This window comes from Leucopleurus acutus (genome assembly GCF_964270905.1).
Source record: "Leucopleurus acutus genome assembly, chromosome: 2".
NCBI classification, from domain to species: Eukaryota; Metazoa; Chordata; class Mammalia; order Artiodactyla; family Delphinidae; genus Leucopleurus; species Leucopleurus acutus.
In genome coordinates this window covers 28,504,343-28,522,431 of record NC_139143.1, presented here as the reverse complement: position 1 = coordinate 28,522,431, position 18,089 = coordinate 28,504,343, and the positions used below count along the sequence as shown (strand labels likewise).

At 36.4% G+C, this 18,089-nt stretch overlaps 1 protein-coding gene across 6 annotated transcripts in view; it reads left to right on the top strand.

The window, feature by feature from the left end:
- SDCCAG8 (SHH signaling and ciliogenesis regulator SDCCAG8) overlaps positions 1–18,089 on the top strand; it is a gene marked incomplete at its 3' end in the record, with an annotated part of 251,152 nt that overhangs the window by 2,141 nt on the left and 230,922 nt on the right. For all 6 annotated transcript variants that reach the window (XM_082834464.1, XM_082834462.1, XM_082834463.1 and 3 more), the window contains exons 2-3: positions 11,054–11,206; positions 11,894–11,976. In XM_082834464.1, the coding sequence (XP_082690590.1) occupies positions 11,054–11,206; positions 11,894–11,976 (236 nt within the window). The remainder of the gene's footprint in view (positions 1–11,053; positions 11,207–11,893; positions 11,977–18,089) is intronic.

Genomic DNA, 18,089 nt, shown 5'->3' with positions numbered 1-18,089 from the left:
TTGAAATTTTTCATGGGTTTTCAGGACTTATTTTATTGTTTATTAAGTAGCATTTTAATTTTCAGGTTTATTTAGTTTATATAATAGCTTATGGAAGGAAACAAAACAGAACTAATATTGAAATGAAGCACGATCAGAAGTTCTTCACTTCACACGTATAAATTACCACTCTTAGATAGGATAATTCCCTTTAACGTCAAAATGTGTGTTTCTGAATAAACGCAGTATGGTGGCATTATTTTGTATATGAAATTTCATTATTTTAAGCGTTTTGTGCCTAATAACTTGAGAATTGTGTTACTATGCAGCCAGATAAAATGCAATTTAAAGTTCTTTTGTTTGGGTTTTGTCTATCCACCATTACTTCCCCAAAATGGCTTGTCTGGTTCATGCTTAAAGAAGAGGTAATAGGTATTCTTGGTCTTTCCTCACAAGTTATTCCTCTGGTTTCTAAATAACTGTACATGTAATCATTACTAATTCTTTCAGTTGTATTTAGCAAGGAAGTGGGCATATTAAAATGCAAAATGCTTTTATAATTTTCCCATGATAGTCTCTCATTTTTTTTATAACTTTTCCTCATTTCTTTACTTTAAACATAATTTTTGGTACTATTATAGTATATGCAGAATTTGAAGTTCTGATGTGAAAAGCAGAGTCAATGTTGCTTTCTTGCTTTTAAAACTTAAGAGGAATTCTTGCCTCTCCTTGAGTCTGATGACCCTAGAGCAGCCATGGAAATAGAGAGCCCATCTGCAGGCTCTACACTCACCTCTTATTCTTTCCCTGATGCCCTTCAGATGTAGTCACCCTCTAAGGATAACTCCTGCTTTGGATTGTCTATTCCCCCACTGTAAGAATTGGAGTGGTTGAAAGACTTCTTCAAAGTAAGAGATCTGGCAGAAAAACTAGAAAACTTCATTGCCCCACAGATCTGTAATATTATTCCTACATAGTAGATGATCCGAAAGTTTTCAATGTGGTATAAAGTGGGCATACCAGGTATCCTGGGAGTCACAGAGTTTAATCTAGAACCAGAAGTGACTTGGAAGGTCTTCTGGCAATATGGTTAGGTGTTCATTCACTCTTTCGGCATCTAAAATTCAAGACGCACAGAATTATGTTGATAACTGGGCAGAATAGCAACTACCCCTCCTCTAATTTAAATTCAACACATCATAGTGCAAGGTCATGAGGTATAAAATAAACTAATTTATAGCCAAGAAAGGGTCAGGAAAACCAGAATAACAGGAAATTCAGGCTGTTTTCAATTTTGTACACTTGAATATAGGGATATGATGTTAGAAAGAAGGAGAGAACTTGTTAGAAATTCAGTGTCCCAGCTTTAATAACTGAATCACGTTTTGTCTATTTCTGCAGTGTTAGCTATGGATACAGTTTTATACCTGTATACATGACTCACCTATTCTCCAACTTCCTGGCCACCTTTGATTGGGTGGGCATAAAGAAATGGAACAAACTTATACCGAGTCAGGAATACATCATTCACTTTCTATATACATTTTATATGCTGATTCCTTCTTTTTCTTTCAACATTTTGGTGTTTTAGGCTCTAGATTGAATTTGTGGAAGACTATGATAGATTCAAAGAAGAGAATGTGGAACTAGGATCCAAGTTACAACTCTTACTGTTGCTTTTCTAATAACCATCTATGTTACCTTAGGCAAGTTAATAAACTGTTCTTGGATTCTTGTTTCCTCATCTGGAATATGAAAAGTGTGGACTAGGTGGAGAATTATTGCCTTTAGGAGTCAAGCAGATGACAAAATATGTGGTGGAGTCAGTGGAAGACACTAGGGAATGGTGAGGCTCTGGCCAAACTGGGCATTTTATGCTTTTTCTAAAAACATTCCAGGTACTTTCTTGCTCCCTCCCTCTTTTTTCACTTCACTTTCTCTTATTCTTTTCCCTTTGTCCTATACTGTGTGGGTCAAGCAAAACACATGAGAGCTTGGTTCGCCTTCAGGCAACTACCTCAGACCCCTGGATCTGTAATGTCCCTTCTATCAACACTGGATTGGAACACATGAATGATAATGGTTCTGTTTCTTCCATATACAAATGAAAGTAAGGAACTAGGTTCATAGAAAGTGAGAGGTTGAATATGGGAAGAAAATATAAAATTGGGGGGAGTGATCCTTTTCTTTGTAAGTTGATCTAGTTTGATAAAACTGAAGATAAAATTGATGGGCCAATTGTACACAAGTAAAATATAGAGCATCTTTCCAATTCATACAAAGTGTTTTTTTCATTCCACAGAAGGACTCACATCTGTGGAAAGCCAGTGTTAATCTTACTAGTCAATAATTTGGTCACTGAATTAACCAGAAGTGATATCATCAGGACCTTTGGCAGACTTAAGAAAACCTGTGTATAACTACTTAAGTAAAAGTTCCTCTTTTTCTCAGTTTTACTCATCAAACTTGTATTTCTTCTTCTTTTTGTTTTTTCTTTTCTTAAATGTTTTCTAAAATTTTAAAATATTCTTTGCCATATATAGTATATATTTATGCACACACACATATTCTCTATAGCTAATGTTTGCTTTTGTGTTTAACTATCAACCTCATTGAGGCAACAACGTAATAAAGTCTCTGGAAGCATTTATTATGAAATGCGAAAATTATTTTGGTGTTTTAGCGTAGACTGAAACATATCTCTCTTTTCTAAAAATTAAAGAAATGGAACTATTGGCTATTAATAAATAAGGATTGGTAATGCAAATGAAGTTTGTAAACATTTGAGTTTACTTTTTTGCTGATAAAATTTAAATTACATATATTCCTTTTTTGTTTTATATACTTATATAGCTTTTAGTAGTTTTAACTTTTATGACCATTTCTTCTACCAGAATAGCAAAAAGCTAGTAGAATTCCATTTTTTCTTCCCTACTAATAATGAGGTAAAATAGGCAAAAGACAGGATTTAGCAGCCCCAAAAGGGTGTTTTACAAGTAAATAGTCATCCTGAAATAATGTAGAACCAAAACAGTGGTTCAGTGTTATGAGATTGTAAGGGCATTTTCACATGTTGGCCATGTTTGGACAGAAAAAAGAGATGAAGTTGTTCTCAAGCTTTTGAGATACTGAGAATAATTATATTAACTCTTGGGATTTTTAAAAGGCTTAAACTCTGATCATTTCACCAGTTTTTGCTAAGGTTTTCCACCTTTTCACTTAGTGATACTCCTTTGAGGATCAAAAGGTAGGGAAAGTACCTTGACATGCGCTTGTGTACTTGCTAAAGCAACCTTGATTATGGGAGAGCTTCATCAAAGCCCACTGGAATATTTAAAGGAATGATCACCTAAAGTAGCTCTGAAATATGGCCTTAGAGTACAACTATTGCTTCATGTATTAGGCCTGGAAACAAAATGAAACTAAATATGAATTTCAAGTTTTTAATTACAGTAGATATAACAACTCCAGATACCTGGATCAGAACTGCCTCATGGTAGTGATCGCCATGGGTTGTGCACTGCCTACCACAGTGGCAGGATGGCTCACTATCCTGACCACTTTTCATCAGGAGGTGCCTGTAGTTACAATGTAGCAATGTGGGAAGTCTCTCCTTAAAACCGAACAGGGGCTACCTTGTTTTATTAATCTAAACCAGCAGTTATCAACCAGGGTGACTTTTTTTCCATCCAGGAAACATCTGGTAATGTCCAGAGGCAGTTTTGGTTGTCACAACTGGCAGGGAGGAGTCTACTGGCATCTAGTGGGTAGAGGCCAGGGACGCTGCTATACAAACACAACACATCACCTTACAGTCAAGAATTATCAGGTCCAAATTTCAATAGTGCTAAGATTGAGAACCATGATCTAGAAGTAGCAAGGCATTGCTCATAACATTTACTTTGTGAGAATCATACTTGAGAATAATTACAATTAAGGGTACAGATTGTATTGGCTGATAATTTTACCTAAGTTCTGCCAGTCTGGCTAGGATTACTTCTTTATCAGGAAAGTGACAGGTGCATAAGTCCTCTCAGTTGGTGCCAAAAAAATACCAGGTGTATCCCTCATAATGCATATTGTCAATCTTGATTTGCCAGCATCCATCTATCATTAATGATCTTCTAGACACTGCTCTCTTAAGATGTTTACATTCTTGTTCGGATTATCTTTCACTCCTGGCACCAACCATTTTCACATTTTTCAGCTTTTAGAGTCTTATGATAGTATTTTTTTGAGATTTTGTAGTTTCTGCACACTACTTTTAATCTCTTTCATTATTATAATTGCCATTTACAAAGCTCTTTTTCTCTGATTTTGGATTATGCTGTTTATATCTTGGTCATACTACCTGTCAGTTCCCTAGTAAACAGTGACAACAATCTTCTGAACTACCTGAGGCCCAGTCAAGTGTGGACAGACACATGTGTCTCTTATCTTGCCATGGTTTCATTTTTCTGCTTGTCTGTCCTCGTCTAAGTGTGCTTTAAGAACTGTGGCTCGTCTCATGCTCGGCCTAGGGAGATATGGTTCATTGCATGTTTTCTCAGAGACAGCTTAGCACTTCACTGGGTGTGGTTCCGCCTCCCTGTCAGCAGGATAATTCTTGTTCACATCTCCCAGTACAGATGGAGAATGTAGACATCAGTAATGCACAGTATGTATATAAGTGATGATCCTTCCTAGACAGGGACATATTTCCCTTTTGTTCAAAAGCATCTTGATGAAGAGAGGCTCAGTGTTGAGCTAGGAGTTAGAAACTAGAGCAACTGGATTACAAAAATGAATAAAACAGACTTAAATTTCTCGGCAGTCAACAGCTTAATAACCTTTTCAGTGCTCATTGTATTGATTGATATTTGGATAGTGGACCAGCAGAAATAGTATTTACTTACATTTATGTTCATATGATCCTGTAGGACTCAGAGGTTGTATTTGTGTTTGTATTCTTAATTAAGTTTAATTTTTTAATTATTGCTTTTCTTGTGATGAGAACATTTGAGATTTACCCTTCACATGTACAACACAGTATTATTAATGATAGTCACCGTGCTGCACATTATATCCCAGGACATAGTTTATTTTATAACTGGAAATTTGTACCTTTTGACCCTCTTTGTCCATCTTGCCCACACACCCACCCCCTGAATCCATATTTTTCTAATTAAAAACCCTCTTCTCTTTTTCCCTCGGCCACTGTTTTTTTTCTTCCCTAACATCTTTATTAGAGTATTATTGCTTTACATTGTTGTGTTAGTTTCTGCTGTATAACAAAGTGAATCAGCTATACGTATACATATATGACCATATCCCTTCCCTCTTGCGTCTCCCTCCCACCCTCCCTATCCCACCCCCCTAGGTGGTCACAAAGCACCGAGCTGATCTCCCTGTGCTATGCGGCTGCTTCCCACTAGCTATCTATTTTACATTTGGTAGTGTATATATGCCACTCTCTCACTTTGCCCCAGCTTACCCTTTCCACTCCCCATGTCAAGTCCATTCTCTATGTCTGTGTCTTTATTCCTGTCCTGCCCCTAGGTTCTTCAGAACCTTTTTTTTTTTTTAGATTCCATATATATGTGTTAGCATACAGTATTTGTTTTTCTCTTTCTGACTTACTTCACTCTGTATGACAGATTCTAGGTCCATCCACCTCACTACAAATAACTCAATTTCGTTTCTTTTTGTGGCTGAGTAATATTCCATTGTATATATGTGCCACATCTTCTTTATCCATTCATCTGTTGATGGACACTTAGTTTGCTTCCATGTCCTGGTTATTGTAAATAGAGCTGCAATGAACATTGTGATACATGACTCCTTTTGAATTATGGTTTTCTCAGGGTATATGCCCAGTAGTGAGATTGCTGGGTCGTATGGTAGTTCTATTTATAGTTTTTTAAGGAACATCCATACTGTTCTCCATACTGGCTGTATCAATTAACATTCCCACCAACAGTGCAAGAGGGTTCCCTTTTCTCCACACCCTCTCCAGCATTTATTGTTTGTAAATTTTTTGATGATGGCCATTCTGACCAGTGTGAGGTGATACCTCATTGTATTTTTGATTTACATTTCTCTAATGACTAGTGATGTTGAGCATCCTTTCATGTGTTTGTTGGCGATCTGTATATCTTCTTTGGAGAAATGTCTATTTAGGTCTTCTGCCCATTTTTGGATGGGTTGTTTTTTTGATATTGAGCTGCATGAGCTGCTTGCATATTTTGGAGATTAATCCTTTGTCAGTTGCTTCATTTACAAATATTTTCCCCCATTCTGGGGGTTGTCTTTTTGTCTTGTTTATGGTTTCCTTTGCTGTGCAAAAGCTTTTAGGTTTCATTAGGTCCCATTTGTTTATTTTTATTTCCATTTCTCTAGGAGGTGGGTCAAAAAGGATCTTGCTGTGATTTATGTCATAGAGTGTTCTGCCTATGTTTTCCTCTAAGAGTTTTATAGTGTCTGGCCTTGCATTTAGGTCTTTAATCCATTTTGAGTTTATTTTTGTATACAGTGTTAGGGAGTGTTCTAATTTCATTCTTTTACATGTAGCTGTCCAGTTTTCCCAGTGCCACTTATTGGAGAGGTTGTCTTTTCTCCATTGTATATTCTTGCCTCCTTTATCAAAAATAAGGTGACTATATGTGTGTGGGTTTATCTCTGGGCTTTCTATCCTGTTCCATTGATCTATATTTCTGTTTTTGTGCCAGTACCATACTGTCTTGATTACTGTAGCTTTGTAGCATAGTCTGAAGTCAGGGAGCCTGATTCCTCCAGCTCTGTGTTTCTTTCTCAAGATTGCTCTGGCTCTTCGGGGTCTTTCATGTTTCCATACAAATTGTGAAATTTTTTGTTCTACTTCTGTGAAAAATGCCATTGGTAGTTTATAGGACATTCCATCCAAAACAACAGAATGTACTTTCTTCTCAAGTGCTCATGGAACATTCTCCAGGATAGATCATATCTTGGGTCACAAATTAAGCCTTGGTAAATTTAAGAAAATTTAAATCATATCAAGTATCTTTTCCAACCACAACGCTATGAGACTAGATATCAATTACAGGAAAAAAAAACTGTAAAAAATACAAACACATGGAGGCTAAACAATACGCTACTAGAAGAAATCAAAGAGGAAATCAAAAATACCTAGAAACAAATGACAATGAAAACAAAACCCAAAACAACCCAAAACCTATGGGATGCAGCAAAAGCAGTTTTAAGAGGGAAGTTTATAGCAATACAATCCTACCTTAAGAAACAAGAAAAATCTCAAATAAACAGCCTAACCTTACACCTAAAGCCATTAGAGAAAGAAGAACAAAAACCCCCCAAAATTAGCAGAATGTAATTAAGTTTATATTCAGCCCATAGTTGGTGCTGGAGAGAAGAAACCAGGATGTATTGTGAAATGTCTTACTGTCCTCTCAGGAGAGAAGAGGAAATGAGTATTCTTTCCATCTCTCATTTATAGACAGATAAAGCTGTGCCCATTAACAGTGGGATAGGAAACCATAACTGGAACCTCCTGTCTAATCTGGTTTCCTTATATGAAAGCAGCAGATAACTGCATCTGGGGAACAGTGTTCTTAATAAGGATTATGGGGCCTTCAGTTGCAGTGGCTCCAGTTGAAGAGAAGTGCGGTTTTGTCTGTCTTGAAAGATCTGAGTGTTGTTATTCCTCAGGATTAATTCTGTTTGTCTGTTGCAGTGTATAATTATGTTAGTATGTATATATTTGAAAAACATGTAACATGTTTAGAAATGTAGTATTGAAATGACTTTAAAATATCACTTACCTCCTTAGTTTTAGTTTTAAGACACAGTTCTTAGAAATTCCTTGTCTTCATCTCTGATACTAACAACTAAAGTCACTCGTTGCAAAAAACCCCTAACCTTGTGTAATCACTTTTCTTTGGGATGGTTGTTGAGTTCAATATATTACTATTTCACATAATACTATTTTCATAGTGCAATTTAACACATGGTCTTTGAATGTTAAAAATTCTAAAAGATTAAACAATATTAGGAAAGGGATTAAATGCGCTCATAAAGCTCTGCCATCATTGTAAGCTAATGAAAGAAGTCTACCTATAAGGATTTACAACTACACAATTTTTTTCAGATTTCCTTTCCTTTTCCTAATATCGCTTATTAGCTTTTAGTCAGATTAGGTATAAATAAATAATTATCCTTTGTCTTATAGATGAAGTCATTTGATGGCTCCACAGAGCACACTTATAGTGTAATTCAAACCCTCTCTTTCCTTTTAATGGATGCAGTAAGGATAAGTGCTTTATTCATAGATTTCAGTGCATTAAGTCTAATGCTATGTGAACTAAATTGCTTATCAAGTAACACTTTGATTTTCCTTTTTAACAAGTCTCTTTAGAAAATACTGAGTTATTGAAAAACTGTTTTTGCTGCTTCTCATTTTACTAAAACCAGGAATGCATCTTATCTGGACTTTTTAAACTATGAGGAGTAAAAGGAGACCAGGCTTGGTTAGTTATCAATTCCAAATTCCAGTCAGAGAAAGGTCTGCGTGGAAACAGGATTGACGTGGAGAAAATTGTAGTGGTAAATTCCCTGGGTCTCTTGTGTAGTTAGTAGTAGAATTTCACTGTTGAACCCTGACCTAAAAGACCTGTTTTCTTTAGTTTAATCAAGGTAGAAAATGAGTTGCTGTAAGTAGAGAACCTATATTAGAGATTTTGTAAGATAGAGAATATTTTTTTCTATTAAGTTATGGTTATTTTTTTCTGGTTTCAAACTTAAATTAATGAGCCTGGAGGAAGTATAATCTATGTTTCAAGGTCCTGTAGAATATATGTTTATAAATATATTTCCATCCATGATTGGTAATGAAAAGATAGCTGTTTTATAGCTTTTTTAGGGTTCCCATGTAGGTAACAAGGAATAGGAGCTTTTTCTCCTGAGTACACAAGACGAAATAGATATAATTGTCAAGGAAGGGCCTTGGTCAGAAGAAAGAGAGAACTTCATTGGCATCATTGTTATGTGTTCACTTCATTGGCATCATTGTTATGTGTTGCTCTGAATTAGGGAAAGTTTTTACTTAGAAAAAGATCTCCTCTGGGCTTCCCTGGTGGCGCAGTGGTTGAGAGTCTGCCTGCCGATGCAGGGGACACGGGTTCATGCCCTGGTCCGGGAAGATCCCATATGCCGCAGAGCGGCTGGGCCCGTGAGCCATGGCCGCTGAGCCTGCGCGTTCGGAGCCTGTGCACCGCAGCGGGAGAGGCCACAGCAGTGAGAGGCCCGCGTACCGCAAAAAAAAGATCTCCTCTGAAAATCTTAAGAATTATTTAGATAGAATCCATATGAAATAGATAATAGCTATACATGAACTTGCATGGGAATTCATCTTTTTCTAACATAAATTTCTATGTTAGATATATGTAAATATTTGGTAAATTTATGAATTAAAAATAACTTTCAAATACAGATGTCAAAATTTGAAAATGATGAGTGAAATCTGGGTTTCAGCTCTAATGTACAAGGAACATTTTTTTGTTATAGTTAATGTTTTCTAGATTGGAACTGGGGAATTTAATCATAAGGGATTAGCAGAAATAACAAGTTTAAACCTGAAGAAGTAACTGGACTTTAATTAATGAAATTACCAATTGATTGCCTGGTTCTCCAGTTGTCATACATGTAAAATATCCATAAAATGGGGTAGAATTATTAGTAATGTCATCACCAGTGTCATTAGTATATTATTATAGTATAGTATTAACATATAGTACAGTATAATATTACTATATTAGTATAGTTCTGTTATTAATGTAAGACTTCGATCCTTTGCTGAAGATGTTTTTGGGTAGATATTTCACAGAATAATTATTTCAGTTATCTATTGCTGCTTAACAAGACACTCTAAAGCTTGATGGCAGAAAGCAACAAAGAAAAGCATTTGTTGTATCTCTCACAGATCTGTGGGTTAATTGGACTCAAGCTGGGCAGTTTTTGGGTCTCTTTCATGCCATTGTAGGTGGATGGCCTCTGGCGCTGGAGTCATCAGGAGACCACCGGGCTGTTAGTGGGGCTGGGCTTCTCTCCTTCTCCCTGTGGTGGTCTCAGGGGCTTTCCTTTCCACATGGCCTCTTCACAATCTCTCCAGCAAGGCAGCCAGACTTCCTACTTTGTTTGGCTTGGGGTTTACAAAAACCAGAGTTCCGAGAACGTAGAAGCAGAAGCTACCAGATGTTTTAAAGACGTGACTGGTCTGGCGTGGTGTGCCTTCCATTGCATTCTCTTGGTTAGTGCAGGTTACAGGCCCACTGAGTTTCAACCTGGGAGAGGGCAAGGATGTGAGGCTGGGTCCTTTGGGGGCTATTTTTAGAGATGAACTACTAGAATAATATACCTTAAAATACTTCATTTTAGACTATTTATGTTAAGTATGTGCTAGTGAGTTTAAGCTTCAATTCTAGGGGTAGTCAGGTACACTAACCAAGAATTTCCATGTAAGATGTAGTCAGCCAGCAGTACGTAAGTACGACTATACTAGAGAAGCTGCCGCTATAAGCGCGTCAGCTGTTCAAATCTTGATCAAAACTAGGCCAGGTAGTCATATGTCTCTTGCTGCTAGAGGGACATCTGGCCTACAGGGACAAGGAGGCCTCCTTGGGCAGGAACTTGGTGTGGTGGTGTCCCTTTTGCCAGTTTTGCCCACCCACCCCTCTCCAGAAGGGGTAGGGGAGTCTTAGGCATTGAGGGGTTAGGATGGTGCTTTCCCTGTGAGGCTGTTGTTTGGAGGAATGGAGGGGGGAGAAGCTCTCCCATTCAGTCCTCCTCAGCAATAGAGCTATATATAGTGAATATCAATCACTGAGGTGTCAGGGACCTTAGAGATCATCAAGTCTAACTTCTAACCCATGAACTTAATCTCTTACTTCCTCTGGCATGTTCCTCAGCAAGCTAGAAACAAAACTATGCTTTTTTCCCCATGAAGTATCAGAAATGATTGCTTTTCCTTTAGAAATTGTCTTCTTGAGTCAGTGTACCTTTGGTCGCCGAGATTTCACTGGCCCTGATTTTCATCATGTTGTTACAGAACATGCCAGTAGAAGCATTCACCAATTGAAATGTGCCCTGAGAGAAGGTGATGTCACTATTGGAGAAGACGTAATAGATCCTTCTTTTAGTACCAGTGTAGGAAATGAGGATGCTGGGAATGCCTGGCATGAACTGCAACACAGCCATGCTGGTGAGTGTGAACGTCAGTCCTGACCTGAATGACACACAGTGAATTCTTTAAACTCTGTACAGTAATGACTCCAGTCTATCCTTTACTGCTAGGATTTTAGTCGAGAAACACAAATCAGCTAATCTAATTCCCTTGCTTATTTTTTTTTCTTTGACTTCTCAATGCCTATAGGATGTCGTAGCAGTATTTCCTTAAGATGAATCCAAGCTGCCTCTCTAGCCTCATTTTTCTGTTTTCCTTTCAACTGTCTATCTTTCAAGCCATGTTCTAATCATACCAACCTATGGCCATGCTTCTGTGCTTTGCATGAGCCACGCATTCTAACTGGATTTTTTCTCACCCTTTTCTGCTCGGTAATCTCCTGTTTATCCTTCACCGTATTGTCTTCTCTGTGAAAACAATTATGTGCTTCCTCTTCATAGCACTATGCATAGCTCTAGGTCTACCTAGAACTTATTATATAGTTTTATATCTGTTAGTTATATCCCTCTTGCTCACAAGCAAGATTCTTAGCTCTTAAGTGGTAGAAGTTTTCTTGTTTGTCTTTGTGTCCCCAGTCAGTAGCACATTTTGTGGTGCATAATACATATTTAAACAATATTTGTTAGATCGATGGATGGATAGATGGGTGGTAATAAACCATGGATCTAAAATAAGGTGAATAAACCCATCGCTTTTGCTCCATAGTTAATCAACTCAAAGCTTTGCTATGCCAACAAGCAACTAAGGAAAGTGAGGTATGTCCAAGAAGACGAAAATTGTCCCCTTTGGTAAGTATCAGCTTTTGCAACCTGACAAAAGCATTATTTTTCTAACTATGTTTTAATTTTACTGTGTCATTTTAGTAGTACATATTGTAAACAGATTCTGAGCAGGGCCTGCTAATAGTGTAAAAGGTTAAAAGAAATTATTTTCCCTCTGATTATTTTGGCCGAAGAAGAGAGACTTCCATGGCAGAGAGAATTCTGATTTTTTAATTTATTTTTTACTTGAAAAATGTGAGTGAGGAAATAGTTTGGAGAATTTACTTTACAACTGTTAGCAAATATAAAAAAGAAACAATATATGGAAAAGATTAACCATTGCTTTTTTAGAGGGGCATATCTATATTTTATTATTTTTAGAATTTACTGTTTAATTCTAGCAGTCCTTTGTTTTACTCTTTTATGTAATCTTATTCTAAATTTTAAAATATATGGTTATAAAATTGTGTGATACGAGAAGCTGTACTCTGCTTCTTCTGAAGCTGTTTTTTATTGCTGTTGCATTGACGGAGTGTATTATTTCTGACTGAAGCAATGTGATATAAAGCCTGAGATAGGTGTGAGGGCAGGGTGGGTGTGAGGGAAGGGTACTGTGAGGGAGGGTGGGTGTGAGGGAAGGGTACTGTGAAGGAAGGGTACTGTGGGGGAAAGGGTATATGTGAGGGAAGGATTTGGCCAGGTTTAAATGGTCAAAATAATAATCTAGGCTTTAGGTCTATCTAGGGTCTATTATGTACTTTCTCACAGGGTTTTTGTAATAATAAGATAAGATCATATATTTAAAATTCTTTAGAAACCTATGAAGTATGACACAAATATAAAATGTCATAGCAACAATAACCACCTTGCATTTTCAATATCTGTGACAGTTGGATACCAGGGCTACATGCTGGAAACTTGGAGACACGTCAGTTTCCTTTACTCACAGCTGAAATGTCATAAAAGTACCCTTATATTAACACTTCATTCCAGCCTGACACATACTTTCATGTTTAATTCCCACTTTAGAGAAATGTACTACATACTCCTATTCAATATTTATAGGCATAAATTATAATTTTAAAAAAATACTTCATCATTCAGTGAATTTATTACTGTTGACACCTAGTTTCTAGAATGCTCTTAAGCACACATGGATGGAGTACTTTTAAGTCTAGTAGATTAAGTTGCTATATCTGTTGAATGCTTAGACATGCTTATTAGCATTTTAAAGGTAAAACTGAGCAGTGATATTACAAAACTTATTGACTTCAAATAGGCAAGAAGACTCTTATCAAAATCATCAGTTGTATATACCAATAGGCAGGTCTATTTGTATTGGTGCTATGTGAAAGAATGGAACTTAGACTCTAAATGTGTATGACCTACATGTGATGATTATAAGCCATAACCATAATAAGTAGCTTTTGAAGACGTTACCCTTTAGAATGCAGTTTCATAGCCAATATGACATATGAAAAATATGTGGCTGTATTGATAGTGAAACTGAGGCAGTGTTGAGATAGAAAATGTCTAAACATTATTACTTGTTATTTTAAAATATGGACATCTAGATTATAATAAACCCTTCAAAGTATATACAAGTTATTTCATATGGAGATTTTCCATATGACGTAAGCTTGTTTTTAATTTTCACATTGACTATCCCCTATATACACATAATAATAATTCATATTTGCCTATGTACCGAACCCCTTTCTATTAATATTAATTATTATAATTAGTTCCTTTCTACTTAACACAGATAATTCATTTAATTAAAGTCTCTTTGGTTTTTAAATTTATTAAATATTCCCAGAAGCAAAGCTCTACTGAATTATTCTGCCATGGGAGCTGGTATTTCATCATTTATAGGAATTTCTGCTGGATTGAAAAACAAAATGATTGTGTGTCTCATCTCAAGCTTTCCTCTGGGTTCATCTAACTGGTTGAACCTCATTTTCCCTTTCCTCTCTTCCTCTTTTCTTTAAATAATATCATCGTATGATGTATGATTTATAAACCATTTTACAATCATTTTAGGATAAGGTAAGGTGTACATTAAAAAATCAATTCCAGGACTGCTGCAGAAGTAAAGAGAATAAACACTTTTTATGACGTCTCTTCATTGAGTCCTCAGTGCAGCGTATCTCAGTTTTTGTACGTATCTGCTTTGGCACTCTAGTCTTGGAGGCTCCAGAACAGTAGAGTCTCAAATTGCCTTGAGTACTAGGGTCAAAAATAAAAAATCAGGTTTTGCTAACGTACTCCTTAGTAGATAGAATTTTACCTTACTGACACACATTTGGCACATTTGTCTAAAGAATCCCTCCTTCAGGCAGCTTGTTCTGCAATTTTAGCTAGCAGTCCTCTTCTATGGTGGTTTCTTGAAGAGCTGTCCCTTTATCTCAGAATTACTGAATAGGATATCACATTTTCAGATGGCTCAAATAGGCAGTTCATCCCAGCCAATTATACTACTCCAGCATTTTGCCATTTGCCATATGCTTTTTACAACCACTTGCACTGTCCATCTTTAAAAAATGATATTCATATCCCTCATTCTTATCTATTTGTGGAATTTATAGGTGAAGAAATAAATACTATTAGCCACATTGTGATCTAGTCTATGTTTTTGTAAATTATTTTTTATACAGCAGATTCTTATTAGTTATCTATTTTATACATATTAGTGTATATATGACTGTCCCAGTTTCCAAATTCATCACCCCCCTTTCCCCCCATTGGTGTCCATAAGTTTGTTCTCTACATCTGTGTCTCTATTTCTGCCTTGCAAACCGGTTCATCTGTACCATTTTTCTAGATTCCACATATATGTTTTAATATACGATATTTGTTTTTCTCTTTCTGACTTACTTCACTCTGTATGACAGTCTCTAGGTCCATCCACGTCTCTACAAATGACCCAATTCATTCCATTATAAGGCTAATATTCCATTGTATATATGTACCACATCTTCTTTATCCATTCGTCTGTTGATGGGCATTTAGGTTGCTTCCATGACCTGGCTATTGTAAATAGTGCTACAATGAACGTTGGGGTGTGTGTGTCTTTTTGAATTATGGGTTTCTCTGGGTATACGCCCAGTAGTAGGATTGCTGGGCCATATGGTAATTCTATTTTTAGTTTTTTAAGGAACCTCCTTACTGTTCTCCATAGTGGCTGTATCAATTTACATTCCCACCAACAGTGCAAGAGGGTTCCCTTTTCTCCACACCCTCTCCAGCATTTGTTGTTTGTAGATTTTATGATGATGCCCATTCTAACCGGTGTGACGTGATACCTCATTGCAGTTTTGATTTGCATTTCTCTAATAAGTAGTGATGTTGAGTAGCTTTTCATGTGCCTCTTGGCATGCTGTATATCTTCTTTGAAGGAATGTCTATTTAGGTCTTCTGACCATATTTTGATTGGGTTGTTTGTTTTTGTAATATTGAACTGCATGAGCTGTTTATATATTTTGGTGATTAATCCTTTGTCCGTTGATTTGTTTGCAAATATTTTCTCCCATTCTGAGGGTTGTCTATTCGTCTTGTTTATAGTTTCCTTTGCTGCACAAAAGCTTTTAAGTTTCATTAGGTCCCATTTGTTTATTTTTGTTTTTATTTCCATTACTCTAGGAGGTGGGTCAAAAAAGATCTTGCTGTGATTTATGTCAAAGAGTGTTCTTCCTATGTTTTCCTCTAAGAGTTTTATAGTGTCCGGTCTTACATTTAGGTCTTTAATCCATTTTGAGTTTATTTTTGTGTGTCGTGTTCGGGAGTGTTCTAATTTCATTCTTTTACATGTAGCTGTCCAGTTTTCCCAGCACCACTTATTGAAGAGACTGTCTTTTCTCCATTGTATATCCTTGCTTCCTTTGCCAGAGATTAGGTGACCATAGGTGCATGGGTTTCTCTCTGGGCTTTCTATCCTGTTCCATTGATCTATATTTCTGTTTTTGTGCCAGTACCATATTGTCTTGATTACTGTAGCTTTGTAGTGTAGTCTGAAGTCAGGGAGTCTGATTCCTCCAGCTACGTTTTTTTCCCCTCAAGATTGCTTTGGCTATTTGGGGTCTTCTGTGTCTCCATACAAATTTTAAGATTTTTTGTTCTAGTTCTGTAAAAAATTGCCATTGCTAATTTGATAAGGATTGCATTGACTCTGTAGACTGCTTTGGGTAGTACAGTCATTGTCACAATGTCGATTCTTCCAATCCAAGAACATGGTATATCTCTCCATCTGTTTGTATCATCTTTAATTTCTTTCATCAGTGTCTTATAGTTTTCTGCATACAGGTCTTTTGTCTCCTTAGGTAGGTTTATTCCTAGGTATTTTCCTTTTGTTGCAATGGTGAATGCGATTGTTTCCTTAATTTCTCTTTCTGATCTTTCGTTGTTAGTGTGTAGAAATGCAAGAGATCTGTGCATTAATTTTGTACCCTTCAACTTTACCAAATTCACTGATTAGCTCTAGTAGTTTTCTGGTGGTATTTTTAGGATTATCTATGTACAGTATCATCTCCTCTGCAAACACTGACAGTTTTACTTCTTCTTTTCCAGTTTGTATTCCTTTTATTTCTTTTTTTCCTCTGATTGCCATGGCTAGGAGTTCCAAAACTATCTTGAATAATAGTGGCAAGAGTGGACATCCTTGTCTTGTTCCTGATCTTAGAGGACATGCTTTCAGTTTTTCACCATCAAGAATGATGTTTGCTGTGGGTTTGTCATATATGGCCTTTATTATGTTGAGGTAGTTTCCCTCTATGCCCATTTTCTGGAGAGTTTTTATCATAATGGGTGTTGAATTTTGTCTTAAGCTTTTTCTGCATCTATTGAGATGATCATATGGTTTTTATTCTTCAGTTTGTTAATATGGTATATCACATTGATTTGAGTATATTGAAGAATCCTTGCATCCATGGATAAATCCCACTTGATCACCGTGTATGATCCTTTTAATGTGTTGTTGGATTCTGTTTGCTAGTATTTTGTTGAGGATATTTGCATCTATGTTCATCAGTGATATTGGTCTGTAATTTTCTTTTTTTGTAGTATCTTTGTCTGGTTTTGGTATCAGAGTGATGGTGGCCTTGTAGAATGAGTTTGGGAGTGTTCCTTCCTCTGCAGTTTTCTGGAGGAGTTTGAGAAGGACAGGTGTTAGCTCTTCTCTAAATGTATGATAGTATTTACCTGTGAAGCCATCCGGTCCTGGACTTTTGTTTGTTGGAAGATTTTAAATCACAGTTTCAATTTCATTACTTGTGATTGGTCTGTTCATATTTTCTGTTTCTTCTGGTTCAGTCTCAGAAGTTTGTGCTTTTCTAAGAATTTGTCCATTTCTTCCAGGTTGTCCATTTTATTAGCATACTTTTGCTTGTACTAGTCTTTGATGATGCTTTGTATTTCTGCAGTGTCTGTTGTAACTTCTCCTTTTTCGTTTCTAATTTTATTGATTTGAGTCTTCTCCCTCTTTTTCTTGATGAGTCTGGCTAAAGGGTTATCAATTTTGTTCATCTTCTCAAAGAACCAGCTATTAGTTTTATTGATCTTTGCTATTGTTTTCTTTGTTTCTATTTCTGCTCTGATCTTTATGATTTCTTTCCTTCTACTAACTTTGGGTTTTGTTTGTTCTTCTTTCTCTAGTTCCTTTAGGTGTAAGGTTAGATTGTTTATTTGAGATTTTTCTTGTTTCTTGAGGTAGGATTGTATTGCTATAAACTTCCCTCTTAGAACTGCTTCTGCTGCATCCCATCTGTTTTGGATCATCGTGTTTTCATTGTCATGTATCTGTAGGTGTTTTTTAACTTCCTTTTTGATTTCTTCAGTGATCTCTTGGTTATTTAGTAACATATGGTTCAGCCTCCATATGTTTGTGTTTTTTCCCTGTAATTTATTTCTAATCTCATAGTGTTGTGGTAGGAAAAGATGCTTGATATGATTTCAATTTTCTTAAATTTACCAAGGCTTGATTTGTGACCCAAGATGTGGTCTATCCTGGACAATATTCCATATGCACTTGAGAAGAAAGTGTATACTGTTGTTTTTGGATGGAATGTCCTATAAATATCAATTAAATCTAACTGGTCTATTGTGTCATTTAAAGCTTGTGTTTCCTTATTAATTTTTTGTCTGGA